This window comes from Perognathus longimembris, chromosome 13, assembly GCF_023159225.1.
Source record: "Perognathus longimembris pacificus isolate PPM17 chromosome 13, ASM2315922v1, whole genome shotgun sequence".
NCBI classification, from domain to species: Eukaryota; Metazoa; Chordata; class Mammalia; order Rodentia; family Heteromyidae; genus Perognathus; species Perognathus longimembris.
In genome coordinates this window covers 13,094,769-13,110,526 of record NC_063173.1, presented here as the reverse complement: position 1 = coordinate 13,110,526, position 15,758 = coordinate 13,094,769, and the positions used below count along the sequence as shown (strand labels likewise).

The 15,758-nt window shown below is 43.9% G+C and overlaps 1 protein-coding gene across 1 annotated transcript; it reads right to left on the bottom strand.

The window, feature by feature from the left end:
* Positions 1-4,061: 4,061 nt before the first annotated feature.
* LOC125361930 (olfactory receptor 52B4-like) lies at positions 4,062-5,577 on the bottom strand. Its single transcript, XM_048360552.1, has one exon. It carries the CDS (start codon positions 5,348-5,350, stop codon positions 4,406-4,408), a length of 945 nt encoding a protein of 314 aa, XP_048216509.1. The 5' UTR covers positions 5,351-5,577; the 3' UTR covers positions 4,062-4,405.
* Positions 5,578-15,758: the final 10,181 nt, after the last annotated feature.

Here is a 15,758-nt window from a genome sequence, read left to right as displayed (position 1 = left end):
CTGCGATCCTCAGATCTCAGCCTTCTGAGTAGCCAGGATTACAGGCGTGAGCCACCAGCTCCTGGCTAACATGTACTTTCTTGACACTTTGTTCACATTTATTTTGGCCAGAAATAAATGAAATATTTTTTTTAATTTTAAGAAAAGCACCTGTGCAAAAAAAAAAAAGTGGAAAACTGAGACAAAAGTTTAGGACAATTGGGTTTTTTTTTTCTTTTTTCTCATTCTTTTTTTTCTTTATTGTCAAAGTGTGATACACAGAGGGGTTGCAGATTCATATGAAAGGCAGTGAGTACATTTCTTGTTCTGTTTGTTACCTCCTCCCTCATTTCCCCCCCTTCCCCTGCTCCCTTCCCCCCAAAAGTTGTGCAGTTGGTTTACACCAAATGGTTTTGTATAGGACAATTGTTTTTACAACTTTATTGACACTAGCAGCCACTTGAAAAGCATCAACAAGAATTTAGTAGCAGGCTAAATGGAACACATTATATTTTACAACATATTATCATATAAAATATATCATGCGATATTAAATGTAGCTTCATAGTTGTGTGGCTTATTTTGCACACCAAAGAAAATTCTTTTTTATTAACATCAATTAGTTGCACAAGAGCATTTCATTTTTACATGTCCATATGCACATCAGAAATACTTTGATCAGACTCATCTCTGTCTCTCTCCCTCATCTCCTCTACCCCCTCACAAACCAGTCTCAACCAGCTTTATTGTTCCATGTTCACAATTGTACATAAAGCATTTTGATCATATTCTTCCTCTTACACTCTTCTGGTTTTCCCTCTCCCCCTCCCCCACTAGTACCCACACCCACAGGACATGTCTCCCCTCCCTAACATTTTTGTTACAAATGCATGTTTGGTTGAGAATGTTGAAAGGGGTACCACTGATCAAGATATATTACAACTGCCTTGTTAAATGGCAACCTCTTTGCCCAACTACTTAAAGATTTAAGATAATTTTAAAAATAAAAACGTACATTACTTTTTCAAAGGGGATTCACTGTTATATCTCACACATGCAGATACCATGCTTTAATCGTATTGATCATATGAACTGCATAGTGTATTTTATGTAACAGTATTATTATCTATTATACATTAATGGCCTCCAGACCCATCTATGTTCTTGCTGATGACATTTTGTTATCCTTTTTTTCTGACTAAAATTTCCTTGTGTGTACGTACCACATCTTCTTGCTCCACTCATCAGCTGTAGGGCGTCTGGGCTGTTTCCATAGCTTGACTATTGTGCTGCACTAAGCATGGGTGTGCGGTGCCTCCCTTATATCCTGACTTACATTTCTTTGGATACCATGCAGTATTGAGCGAAGCTTCAAATAACTGTGTAGAATTTTACATGCCAAAGAAAATTATTGCTGTGTAACATTAAATAAAAACTTATCTCATTCCTGTCATCTCAGCTACTTGGAAGGTGGTGATTGGGAAGATCACTGTTCGAGGCCAGCCTGGGCAAAAGCCTGAGAGACTCCATCTTATCAGATACAGCATAGTAACACAGACCTGTAATCTCAGATGGAAGTAGGAAGATAGAAGACCAAGATTGTCCCAGACAAAAAGTATAAAAATCCTATCTGAAAACATAAAGAAAAAATGGCTTTTTATATATCTTCAGTGGTGGAGCACTTACTTGCCTAACAAGCACAAGGCCCTGAGCTCAAACTCAAAAAATAAACACATAAGTAATTAAATAAATAAATAAATTTAAAACGGGTGAAAGTAAGAAGTGGACTACCTGGGAGGTAAAAAGGGAAAGAGGAAGGAGAAGACCAGCAGTAGGACTAAAGGGAAGACACGTGAACAAATTACATTATAAGCATGATTGGAAATATAGTAACACCTCTTTCTTTGCACTATCAGTATACGTTAATGAAACAATTCTTAAGAATTAAATAACATTATATGATAGCATATAAAGAAAAGCTGAAAAACAGATGTTTTCTAGATATTAATCATATTTCATAGGAATGACTATCTGGAAGTATAATGTTTACTTATAAAGTATTTGTAAGGAAAAGATGTCATTAGTCTAATAAATTTCAGTTTTAAAGGCTAAGACAAACAGAACAAAAAGTGCAAGCAGTGAACTCGTTTAAAAATGAGAAACACTGATGTAAAAAGCCAAGAGTGAACATGAACAGGAAGACAGGTGATCTGGCTGCATGGCGCCATTTACGAGTGCAAGACGTCTTGATCAGCGCCGCCCCCTCCATCGCTCTCCCTACCTTTCCCACCCACCCCTCAGAGATTCATATGCTGACCTGAAACCCTGTTTGTCCAACTACTTAAAGATATAAAATAAAATGGAGAATCACTGCTTGAAACCAGCCTAGACCAAAAAAAAAAAAAAAAAAGTTCTTCATGAGACTCCATCTCCAAAATAACCAGGCTAGAGGCACAGCTCAAGTGTCAGCAGAGCAAGTATGAAACCCTGAGCTCAAACCCCAGTACCTCCAAGAAGAAAATGGAGGGAGAGCAGAAGGAAGAAGAGGAGGAGAAGGAAAAAATAAATGAAAATCCTGACCTACTTCAGAAAATGGCACCAGGTATCTTGAGAGGATGGATGGGGCTAAAAGAGATGTGGAGAGAATGACAGAAGCAGTCATATTGATCAAGATGCATTGTACTCATAAACCAGCATGTTGAATTAAAACTCCTTTGTATAACAACTTAAGGATAATAATAGCTCAATTATATAACTCAAGAAATACAATATAGTTTATGTACCTTTAAAGATGTAAGCAGCTGTTTTCTGCTGAGCTCCTACACATATATTCTAGTTGGAATAAACAAATAGTTAACCAAAAAGAAAAAATATTATTACGACTCTGCCAAGTTTAGTTTCATTGAGATGTATGAGTAAAAGCCAAAGTAAAGCCAGGCATGGTGGCTCATGTCTGTAATCCCAAACCACTTGAGAGAAATTGTAAATCTCAATCTAGCCAAGCCCAGCTAAAAAATGAGTCCACATCCAAAAAACAATAAAAGCAGAAAGGGCTGGAGTCATCGCTTGGTGGTAGAGCACTTACATAGTAAGCATGAAGACCTGACTTCAAACCCCAATACCAAAAACTAAATGGGGTAGAGTCAACAGTAGAGGACCAAAAACTGAAATCTATAAAAGGAAAAGGCCATAGATGATACTTTACTATAAGATGAAGAATATAAATAAAATAACAGCAATTTAAGATGAATTCAAGGATTCTTAATTTTCTGTTATGCTGTTACACTGGAGAAAGAATGTCATGAATGGGGTAGGAATGAACTGTAAAGAAGAAAGCTTTAGGGGCTGGGAATGTGGCTTAGTGGTAGAGAGCTTGCCTAGCATGCATGAAATCCTGGGTTCGATTCCTCGGTACTACATAAACAGAAAACGCCAGAAGTGGTGGAGTGGCTCAACTGGTAGAGTGCTAGCCTTGAGCAAAAGAAGCTCAGGGACAGTGCCCAGGCCCTGAGTTCAAGCCCCAGGACTGGCAAAATAAATAAAGCTTTAAAATGTGGAGGACAAAGAGAAGAATGTTTTATGCTTGATAAGATGGTTCAAAGCATCAGATTCCCTGAGAAAGGATAGTTCTGCAATTGCCAGAAAAGGCCACTGGCATAGCTTCTACTCCAAGGTTACAGAGGCAACAAAGATTTCATGAGATGGTCCAACATACTTCACAACTCTATGGGGCAAAAAATAAAAGGAAACTAAGCCCCCAAAGACACTGCTATTTAGTGTCAGATTAGAGGCTTTGGAATCAATATGCTCTAAAAGCTCACTGAGGAAACTACTTGGGACACAACACTCTCACAACCTGCAGCAACCGGGGACAAGACAATAATGGACACCAGACCGTGGAACTGAGGTTTGGGGCACCTGGGGCCTGAAGGCTTCCGCCAGCTTCCAGTGCCCTGGCTCCATTTTACAAGTTATTTATTGAGTAAAGAGTGAAGTCACAATTTCCTTGGAGCTACAAACACCAATCATGTGGTATATCATCACTCAAGTGATAAGTATCTTCTTTATCTTAAGAAGCAGGTGTAAGCAGTAAATGACTTACGGTTAGCATACATTTTTGGGTATCCCCAAGTTCCCAGAAAGTTTGGGGTGGAATTAGCCTGCACCCAGGATAGGAATCTGAATCCCCTTCAAGCCAGAACTGATTGACCTTTTGGGGAAACTCTCGGTGTTCTGAGGGTTCTGGGAGGAGCTAGTCCATCCTCCCAATCCTTTCACGTCTCACAGCTTGGCTTTGGGGGACTCCCACACAACACCAAGAGTAATTCGTCTGATAGCTTACCTGCTGCCTTGTACTGATATGAAAGCTTACCTCAGACATGGAGAAAATGGCTCAGCCATAAAGAATGCCAGCTTCCAGCAGCAGTCATTTCTGCTTTAGAAACAACACATGAGCCACCTGGTCCCGGATCTGTTTGGTCTTGACCCCGTAAATGATGGGATTCAGCATAGGTGGAAAGAGAATGCAGACATCGGCTAACAGGACATGGACATGTGGTGTGATGTGGCGTCCAAATCTCTGAGTAAGGGTGGTAAAGATGCCAGGCCCATAAAAAAGGATGATGACACAGACGTGAGAGCCACAAGTATTGAGAGCTTTGTGGCGAGCATCTTGGGATGGCATGTGGAAGACAGTACGGAGAATAAGCACATAGGAAATAAACACTAGCACGATATCTAAGACCACTGTTGACATGAGGACAAAGAACCCATACCAGATGTTGATGCGGATGTCATCACAGGAAGCATGAGCCAGGACGATGTGCTTACAACCTGTGTTTGGGAGGGTAGTACTTTTGCAGAATGTTAGTCTCCTCGCTAAAAATATTATAGGAAAAATGGTACCATAACTCCTCAGAAAGACAGTCACTCCAACTTTCCCAATGAAGGAGTTTGTAAGAATAGTGGTGTACCTCAGTGGGTAGCATATAGCAATGTAGCGGTCAAACGCCATGGCCAACAAGATCCCCGACTCAGAGACAAAGGTGGAATGGGTGAAGAAGAGCTGAGTGATGCAGAGGTCCAGGGAGATCTCCCCAGCACGGAACCAGAAGATGGCCAAAGCTTGTGGCACTGTGGTTGTGGAGAGCACAATGTCTGCTCCCGCCAGCATGCAGAGGAAGAGGAACATGGGTCCATGGAGACTTCGCTTAGTGAGGATAACAAAGATGAGTAAGCCATTCCCAAACAGAGCCGTGACGTAGGAAATGAAGAAGGGGATGGAAATCCAGATGTGCTGGTCCTCTAAGCCAGGGATGCCCAGCAACCGGAAGACTGGGTGGCTAATTCCAGTGTGATTTAAAGTAGTCATATGTGAAACAGATAACCTGGAAACCTCACCTCCTAGTCATAGAATAAAGTCCAGATTACACTCAAAGATTTTCATGTATTCCTTGGGGGATTTTCACATGTGTCTAATTTTACCCCAATCTGAGGGTACCACTGAGTTTGCTATATAAAAGGAAATCAAATATAGCCTGTTTTCTGAATGCAGTCTCAATCCCTAAATAAGATAGACATATATGCAGCTAATGAAAATAAAATTATTGACATTTTAGTGACACAAGAAAAAAATCTTCATATGGGAAACCAATAGAAATAATTCTTATGGTTCATGTTTGTAAGAGACTTGAGAATGAGCTCATATCCAAATATAATACTGTATGAACAATACTGTATGATCTCACTTGTATGTGGACTCCAGAAAGCTTGAGTTTACAGAGTTAGAAAACATAAAAGTGGTTTCCAGAGGCTAGAGAGAGAAGGAGAAATATGTATGTTTGTCAAAAAGTTGCTTAGTTTTGGTTAGATGAGAAAAATAATATTTGAGATCTACTACAATATGACTATTATTAACAATCTAATAATAATGTAATGACATGTCAAAATTACTCAGGAAGTAGATTTTAAGTGTCCTAACAATAAAAAAATGTTGAGTATGTGAGGTGATGGATATACTAATTCACTTGATTTAATGATTCCATAATGTATATTCAAACTCAAATACCACATTGGACCCCACAAATCTATTATTTGTCAATTAAAAATAAAGTTGTTGCCAGGTGCCAGTAACTCATGCCTATAATCCTAGCTACTCAGGAGGCTGAGATCTGAGGCTAATGGTTCAAATCCAGCCCAGGAAGGAAAGTCCATGAGACTCTTATCTCCAATTAACCACCAGAAAACTGGCAGAGGAGCCGTGGCTCAAAGTGGTAGAGCACTAGCCTTGACCAAAAGTGCTCAGGGACAGCACCCAGGCCCTGAGTTCAAACCCCACAACCAACAAAAAATAAAAATGTAAATCAATAAATAAATTTATGAAGAGATACAACTTTATTTTTGTAGTGATGAGAATTAAACAATACCAGCTGGCTAGGCAATGTTCTTTCACCGAACTGCATCATTATCCACTGAAAAGATACCACTTAAAAAATATGTAAACTGCTAGGAAGGGAAGACTTTATAATGTTTAGCAGTTACTTCCATGAAAATACTTGCCTTCTGAGGGAGGAGGGAACAAAGAGTACAAGAAATGTATCCAATGCCTACCATATGAAACTGTAACCAGTCTGTACATCAGTTTGACAATAAAAAATTTTTTAAAAAGAAAATACTTGTCTTCTGCATTTTCAAACTGCCTATATAATGTCCCTCTAGGTAGAATTGGGGGGAAAAAACTCTTATCAACTGTTATGAACTGGCTCCAGCACACACCTGCTCTTTCACGCCCATTCTACTCGCTTAATCCCATACAAAGGTTCTAATATATACTCAGCCATTGACCTTAGGATCTACTCCCCCATAACTCTAATCTTCCTCTGGAAATTTCATCCCACAGTAAAAAAGCAGTCGCTCACCTTCCTCAACAGGAGTCCTGATGGTTTGGAATGGGATGAGTCACAGAGGACGCTGAGCAATGAACATAAGAAGCCAGATATTTCAGGTTATTTGTCTAAAGATGGCACACACAGCTAATACACAAGGGACCTCAGAAGTAATGCACTTGGGTCAAGTCATTCCACTTCTTTAGTCTTGCCCTCACCACCTCCTCCCTGGAGAGGAGTACATCTAGTGGTGCAATCCATCCCTAGATTACATGTGTCCCTGTATTCTTTTCAGTAAATACATTGTTTACATTGATATGTGAAGTATGTATTTGAGGTGGAATGTGGCTCAATGGTAATTTTCCTACCAAGTGTGAGGCCCTTGGTTTAATCTTCAGGATATATATTTGCATGTATCTATATATGCACATACATATATACACAACTTGGGATGGGATTGTATCACAATAAAAAGTTTCTACATGCAAAAGAAAATAATTATTTGCTGAGCAAGAAGCCTTCCACCTATAATCCTAGCTTCTTGGGAGGCAGAGATCAAGAGGATCATGGTTCCAGGCCAACTCAGGCAAAAAGTTCACAAAATCTCATCATGCACGCGTGTGTGCGCGCACATACACACACACACACACACACACACACACGTGCTGGTCCTAGGGCTGGGCATTATCCCTGAGTTTCTTTTGCTCGAGGCTAGCACTCTACCACCTGAGCCACAGCTCTACTTCCAACGTTTTGGGGCTGGTTTATTGGAGATGAACATTTCATAGACATTCCTGCACAGGCTGGCTTCAAACCAGTCCTCAGACCTCAGTCTCCTGAGTAGCTAGGATTACAGATATAAGCCACCAGCACCTGGCACAAGACCTCGTCTTAACAAATGCAAGGGCATGATGGCATATGCCTGTCATCCCAGCTACGAGGGAAGCATAAATAGGAAGATAGCAGTCCAGATATGTATTTGTAAAGCACGCATCTGATAAAAGACTTATATCTATGATACACAAAGCACTCTCAACACTCAAAAAAAAAAACCTATTGTCAGCAAGATCCCTGACTCAGGAATGGAGGTGGAAGGGATGAAGAGAACTGAGTGGCGTAGCCATGCAGGGGCCTCTAAGGGAGCCAGAAGATAGCAAGACCCTGGAGCATGCAGAGGAATGCCCTCTGTGGTCAGCAGGTAGCAGAAGAGGCACATGGCCCCAGGTTTCCTGGGAGATGTCTGCTTCATGCAGACAAAGAAGATGAGAAGTTCCCAAGTCAAACAATGGCAAAGAAAATGAAGAAAGGAATGGAAGGCCACATGGACTGGTCTTCTAGGCCAGGGAGGTCCAGCAGGTAGAGGACTACATGGCTGACATCTGTGTGGTTTAAAGTAGCCATGCCTGGAAAGATATATCAGGACTTCCCTTCTTACTCACAGAGACTGAGTGGCTTGGTCTGTTTTTAGGTGGTAGTAGAATACATAGACTGTATAATTTATAAGCAATGGGAATTTATTTCCTGTCGGGGTCTGGCTATACCTAAGAGACAGGCCCCTTCTCTGGGCCTGGGGCTGCTTGGCTGCTATCCCCTCCTACCCGCTTCCAGGTTCTACTGGAAGAGATAGCAAACCAGCCCTGCCTTCCACCTCGGCCACATGTGCTATCGTAATGGCGCCTGGCCAAGCCCAAGAAGGCAGTTCTGTGGGCCGTGGTCTCCGCCTCTGCCGGAAGTTCCATGACATCACCGTGATGGACAGTTCATTAGCCAATCGTTAATACCCAGTTAGTCCCTCCTCTTCCTGCCGCCATTACTGTTATATAAACCCCTCCCTTGAATAAAACCTTTGGAAGCCGGTAGACCATCGGACGGCTCTCCCGAAATCTCCATGTCCAGTGTCTGCTCTTGCACATAAGGGGGGGGGGGGGGTGACGGCGCGGGGATGCGGGGGGTTTCGGCGGCCCCATCTCATCTCAGCTTAGCCCCAACCGGGACACACTCTAGCCTCCCGTGGCCGGCAAGGTGGGAGAAGTGTGTAGGGCTGTCCCCAAAACCAGTGTAGCGCAACAATTTCCCACAGTCTCAAGCCCAAGACACCATCGTCTCTTGACTAATGTCAGTCTTCTTGCTGGAATCTGAAGTGGCAGAAGCTGGAAGGGCAAGCCAGTCAAAAACTATATCAAGAGTCCTCATCCCAGCCAGAAGCCAGTAGCTCACACCTGTAATTCTAGCTATCAGAAGGCTGAGATTTGAGGATCATGGTTCAAAGCCAACCCAAGCAGAAAAGTCCCTATAAGACTCTTATCTCCAATTATCCATTCAAAAACTGGAAGAAAGCAAGAAAGGGAGATATATTTCCCTCTCCCATACTTGTTCCAAGTGCAGAGGATAAATCTCCTTCATAGATCACTAATAAGAAACAGGATGGGGGAAATCTCCAAATAAAATTTATGCACATACTTTGAGTATTCCAGAAATAGAGTAACAATTCATAAAGTCATATCCATTTTCAATGCAGATAGTAGTGTTTAGGATGGCCAACAGTTATAATGTAAATAGTGCTTAAGCTAAGGGGCAAAATATTTAACTTAAAATCTCAGCCACAGTGAGTGAAGGCGACCATATTTTTATTTACCTCCTCCCTTCAAGTTGACAGTATCAGACTTTCGGATCATCCCTTAGTGGATTTTCTCCTGCTTTTGCCCCAGTTTTGGAAATGAAGCCCTGACCTTGGTCATCACACTAGAATGGATTTCATCACATAATACTAAACATCTGTGTCCATACATGGTGTCCCTGTTGTATGTCAGATGCTGGGCTTCTGACATTGATCTCTAATTGTGTAAGTTTATCATTATCATTGCTAATACCAGCCCTCAAATAACACAAAGGAAAAGTGGCTCTCAAATCCATTTTCCAAGATCTGGAGAGGTTTTTGTTTATCAAAACCGGGTAAGGACATGTAAGGAAGAATCTTGATTTTCTCCACTGATTTTCTACTACTATCATTGTCTCTGATATTTCCTTGGAAAAACTTGTGTGGTTGCTTTTTCCTACACAAAGTAGTTTATTTATTTGTTTGTTTGTTTATTTATTGAATGCCAACTGGGTGTACTATAACTTAATTCAATTCTAACTGCCCAATTATTATCACAATTTACCCCCCCAAGTTAAAGGGTCCGTCCTGTAAAACTGCACCCCCTACATGCACCATCACACACACACACACACACACACAGTCACACACTTCAAATGCCAACCTGTCCAACTTTGCCGCACAGCAGAGGTTCTCACGCCTCTGGAGAGTAGAACGAAAGCTAAGTTCTTGGGAATGGCCCTCGGGCTGCCTGCTCACATACAGCCTGTTGGCCCTCAGAGGGAGGGGCGTCAGGTCTGTTGTCTTCATCCCATCTGCAGGCGGGTTCTCTGAGCACACCATTCCCAGTAACACCCAGCCCTCTGCCACTTTCCCTAGATCCAGCCCTTTTTTTTTTTTTCCTGAAAGCTCCACTTCCACTTTTTTGGTGACTCGTTGGAAAGAAAAGACTCGCAGACTCGCTAAATTTGGCATTCAGGATAACATATAGACCTAATTTTCAAATCTACTGGCTGATTACAGCCCCGAGTTAACACCAAAGCTGCTTCTCTTGTGAGAGAATTTCCCTCTTAGCGTCCAGTCCAGCAGCCGAGGGGACACCGGAAGCTCCAGATTCTCCTGACCTGACTGATTCCCGGAAGAAGAGACCCCACAGCCAGCCACTTTCTCCAGCCACAGGCCTAAGGAAGGGCTCTCCGAGACACAACGGCCTTTCCAACAGCCCAGAGACAGTCAGAACTGCTTGTTCCAGAGTCTCAAACAGATGACTTGTTCTTGAAGTAGTTGCTGAACGATAAGCCGCTGATAAGATCATATCTGAAAGAGCATTATGAACTGTGAAAGCCCCTGGCACATAGTAGAGACACGTAAGGGAGAAACCAGGTTGGTGACCAGGGGCTGTGCTAGCATGTGAACATTCTGGAGGCACTGCCAACGATAGAAGCAGACCTTCCTGACACAAATATTTCACATATAGTCTGTCTGCCAAGGAGGGCACCGTGCCAGGAATGGCCACAGGGAAGAGATTAGCTGTGGCAGGAACTGGCCGAGAGAAGCTGGAGCTTCTCCAAGAAGGAGCCTCGACCTGCCAACTTCTCACAGAGGGCAGAGGCAGAAATGGCCCCCAGGAGGGCTCTGCTCCCAGGAGTGGCGCAGGGAGCTCGTGCCAAGTATGGCAAAGAAGAAGCTGGCAGTCTGCTGAACACTCGTGGCCAACCTTTGGGAGTAGATATTAGAGCCCCCTGTGAACTGGACTGTGAACTGGCACCTGCAACTCTCCTCACTGCAGCTGAGAACGATGGCATGCCTGCCAGGATCTGTCACTAGAGGGAAGAATCCAGGTGCCCAGAACAGAACCCCTACCCTCCTGCCTCCTCCCTCAGTACAAGGGTGAGTATCACAATATGACCGTGCACTGCACAGCAATGTGTCTATCAGTGACAACCAGTGTACAAGAGGGGCCGGAAATGATTACAGCACAGCTTCACTCTTCCTGTCCTATGGCATCATCATGTCGAAGCACAGCATATCACTTGTGTAACACAAGTGCCAGTTATAGCACGTCCAGTCATGTGTGGCCTTCACAATCATAGTAACCAAGTATGTTACTGGTTATATACTACACTTTTGTCTCTTTTTTGGCAGTACTGGCTCGATCCCCAGGGTATTGTACATGCTAGGCAAGTGCTCTCACTAAGCTACACCCCCATCCCACATTGTTATTTTACAGCCTGCTCCTCCTTGCTGTAAGCAGTAACCAGCGTTATACTGACCAGAACCTCGTGCACCTGCTGTTTACCCTGTGTCTTAGTTGTATCATTTCCTCATGCTTAATCCAACCTCGTGTTGTTTTGTTCATCATTACCAGTGAAAGGCTACACTGTGCAATACCCCATATAGCCAGGATGCATAATAGACTGTCCAAGGTTCTGTACATACACTCCAATGTTCACACAGTGAATTTGCCTAATAGGAATTTCGTAGAATGCAGCCCCGCCATTAAACAAGGCAAACCTGTGCTGACTGTCAGCTCCTACAGGTCATTAGTGGAGGCAAAGCCACAGCCCACGGAACCAGAAGTTCATCTGGGGATGCCAACAGTTTCCCTGGATAAGTTCACCTTCTGGCCAAGAGAGGACACCCAGAGAAGAACCATGACCCAAGGACTACAGGAGCTGATAGACTATGGACTACAAACAGTCCAGGGTAGACAAACAGTCCAGAGAACCAGAGTGGCTGGCCTCAGCCATTTCCAAATTATACCTCATGCTTCACTATTTTAGTAAGCTCCCTCACACCTGGCCCATGGGCTCAATAGCAAGGCTGCCCTTAAATGCTTCCCAAAATCAGCTATGGCCCACAGGAAGGGCTTCCGGGATGTTTCCCAGCTTGTTATGGCGATACAATACCTCACATCAACGAGAGAAAAGATTGGTTGTGGCTTGTGGTGTCCTAAGTCCCTAGCCAGCTGTCTTACATTGTTTTAAGCATAAGACGAAGCAGAGCATGGTGGCAAGAGTGTGTGGCGGGGCACAGCACGGGGCTCCTTTTCTAGCAGATAAAGAAGCAGGGAACAGCCAAGCACCAGTGGCTCACACCTATAATCCGCTCTACTCAGGAGGCTGAGATGCTAATGACTGGCATTTGAAGCCAATCTGGACAAGAAAATGCATGAGACGCTTACCTCTAATTGACCACTAAAATGCTGGAAGTGGGGCTGGGATTTAAGTGGGAGAGCACTGACCTGGAGTGAAAAGGCTGAGGGGCAGTGCCCAGGCCTGAGTCCTACAAGAAGAAGAAAGCAAGCGGAGAGGAAGGAGTGAAGAACAAAATATAAGCCCAAGAACACATCTTTGATGACTCGCCCCCTCAACGAGGTCCCCTTCCTAAGTTCCCATCACGTCTAAGTATCTCATCAAGTTAAGAATCCATTAACCAAACACAGGCGCTGTAGCCAACCCATCTATGTATGGCCCACGTTCACCTCTGTAAGTCTTGAGAGAACCAAGGGTCATTGGGCCATCTTCAAGCCAAAAGTCACTCTGCCATCCAGGGTAGTACTCAATTTCTTACAAAAGGCCTTCCTCCTGCAGGCCAAAGATGTCCATTCCTTCCTGCCTCGCTAGGCTCAGATGAGGATATGGGGGCATTTAAGAACTGAAAGTTCTCTTAAAGATTATTTTGCCCAAGATTCTGATAAAGATTGAAAACTGACTTGTCCATAACCACAGTGAATTGGAGACTGAGCAAAGAAGTAGAACCCGTATCTAACTTCCATGTGAGAGACTAGCTCTGCAGACTCGGGAGAGACCCTTTGAGCATGGAAGAAACCTCCCTTCTCGGTTCTCAGCTCCCTCCCCTGACATGGAACCTTAACAAGAAGTAGGCCACTTCGAGGCCTTGGGAAACAGTAAGGACTACAGATGGGATCGTCCTGGCTGGCCTCACGGCAGGGCTACTGCAGGGATTTGGTTTGTTGGCAGCTTTGTTTTGCTCAGAATACAGTGGGGGGAGGGGGGTCAGGAGGACAGTGCCACCAAGGTGTCTAAGCCCTATAGACACCAGCCTGGTTCCAGAACCATCTCTACCTTCGGAAAGAGAGAAGCTATTGTTGTCACTCTGTGTGGACGTGCTTATTTCAGTGCAGCTGTCAGAAGTTACAGTGACGATTGCAATCTCAGAGAGTAAGCCAGGAGGGGTGGGAACACATGGTATCGCCTACCCTTCCCCTCACAAAAAAAATCTCTGCCTTGGAGCCAAACAGTTGTCATGCACTGTATCATACCATTCCCTAATGACACAGTGCCAGGGTTCCAATACCAAGCCTTACCTAAGAACACTGCCGTTAGCCTAGGTGCAGCCTCAAGAGGCAACCAAGAGTAAATGGTGACGAAGATGCTTAGGGGAAAGCTGTGTGCAGTATCTCAAGCCTGCAACCCTAGTTACTTCAGAGTTGCAGACCTTGGGAATGCTGTTAGAAGCCAGCCTGGGCGTAAAAGTTCATGGGCCTCCAACTCAATCAATGTCAAGTATGGTGGCATGTTCCTATTTTTCCAGCTAGCAGAGAAGCACAATGTCTGGGCACGGTGGACATGTGCCTGTCATCCCCAGGGTCACAAGTAAAAGGATCAAAGCCCAGGCCAGCCCTAGCAAACAGGGAGCCCTTACCTGGAAACAATTACCCAATACAAAAAGGAGCGGGAAGTATAGTTCAAGGGGTAGACTGCCTGCCTAGCAAGCATGAGGCCCTGAGTTCAGTCTCTAGTACTATCAAAAAAGAAAGAGAAAGAAAGAAAGCAGGGGCTAAGTTCCTCTGGAATCCAGGCAAGCCTACCTTGAAGGTAGGGTTCGAATGTGGCCTGTACATTTGAAAGGGAAATAGAAAATACCTTATAAAATAAAGTATTTTGAAGACCCACAAAGAGAGGGCACATAGCAGCAAAGTCTTCCCTATCCTATTCTAGTCTATTTGAGACAGGTAGTGACCAGCACAAGGCAAGTCATCTCTGGGCCCTTAACCTGTTCCCATATAAAAAGCATGCTTTCAACAGGGCGCCTATAAACCTGGCTACTCCAAAGGCGGAGATCAGAGGACCTTGGTTCAGGGCCAGTCCAGGCAGGAAAGACCATCAGATTCTTACATCTAATTACCAAAAGAGCCAGATGTTTAGTGTGGCTCAAGTGGTAGAATGCTAGCTTTGAGCAAAAAAAAGCTCAGGGACAGCACCCCAGCCCTGAGTTCAAGCTGCAGCACCGCTCCCCCCGCCCCCCCCCCCCAAAAAAAAACATGCTTTCTGCAGATTTGTCATAAAGCACCAGATTGGATCCAAATGTTTAGACTAAGCCCCTTATGACAGACCAAGTTAAAATTAGTGGGATTCAAAATGACAAATAATAAACACAAAGGGGAAAGATGACAGCAGGGAAAAACCTGCCTCGTGAATAGTCCACAGGAAGCACCCAGAACCAACCCTGATGTCAGTCTGTCACAGCACAATTCTATTCGCCCTTAGGTCACTAATTTTTGGTGTCACACAGCTCAGCAATACACTTAGTTTCACACTGGTTTTCACTGTAGAAAATACGTGTGGTGCTTGGGTCATGCTACCAGTTATGTGGGTTATTTTGCAGAAACTTAAAGGATGCTTTTGCTTAGAATTTTTTAAAGGACTTCATTGGAGCCTCCTACAGATATCTGATAAAAGGGGGCACAAGACTCAGCATCCATCTTTGTGTTGTGTCTTTTTGTGTGCAGTCTTACCCCTCGGGTCAGATGCCAGTGGGTTCTGCATGTAGACATACTGAACCCGCTAACTCTGGTTCATTTAAACAAAACGATGAGTAACTCCACCCTCACGGAGTTACCTGGGTCCCCTGTTAGCTTGAAAACCTCAAGGCCAGAAAGCGCTTGTAAACAGGAAAGCAAGCATCTTCTAAAACCATCACCAATGAGTCACCAAATCTTAGCCGCCTCTCCCACCTACCAAAAAAAAAGTCAATTAAAGCTTGTTGCCCTTTTGCTTATTGATCAGAAGCCTGATTCCCCTGTCAGTAGTAAATCATTGCTGTATCCTTCTGTGCTAGCTGACATCTGCCAGCCCGGGCTGAAGTTTCAATACAAAAGCCCTGCTGTCTGTGACAAGTCTCGTGTGGCCCTGAGTAAACTGGATTCGGGAGTCGAGAAGGGTTACTCCTCTTTTTTTCTCTCTCTCTTTCTTCTCTGACAATGAAGCTGTCAACACCTTGATGGTGAACTTCTCAGCCACCAGGACTGGGAGACAGAAATGCTTACCTTCCCT

Excerpts from the sequence above, each read along its gene's own strand:
- LOC125361930 (XM_048360552.1), bottom strand. The coding sequence starts at position 5,350 with ATGACTACTTTAAATCACACTGGAATTAGCCACCCAGTCTTCCGGTTG.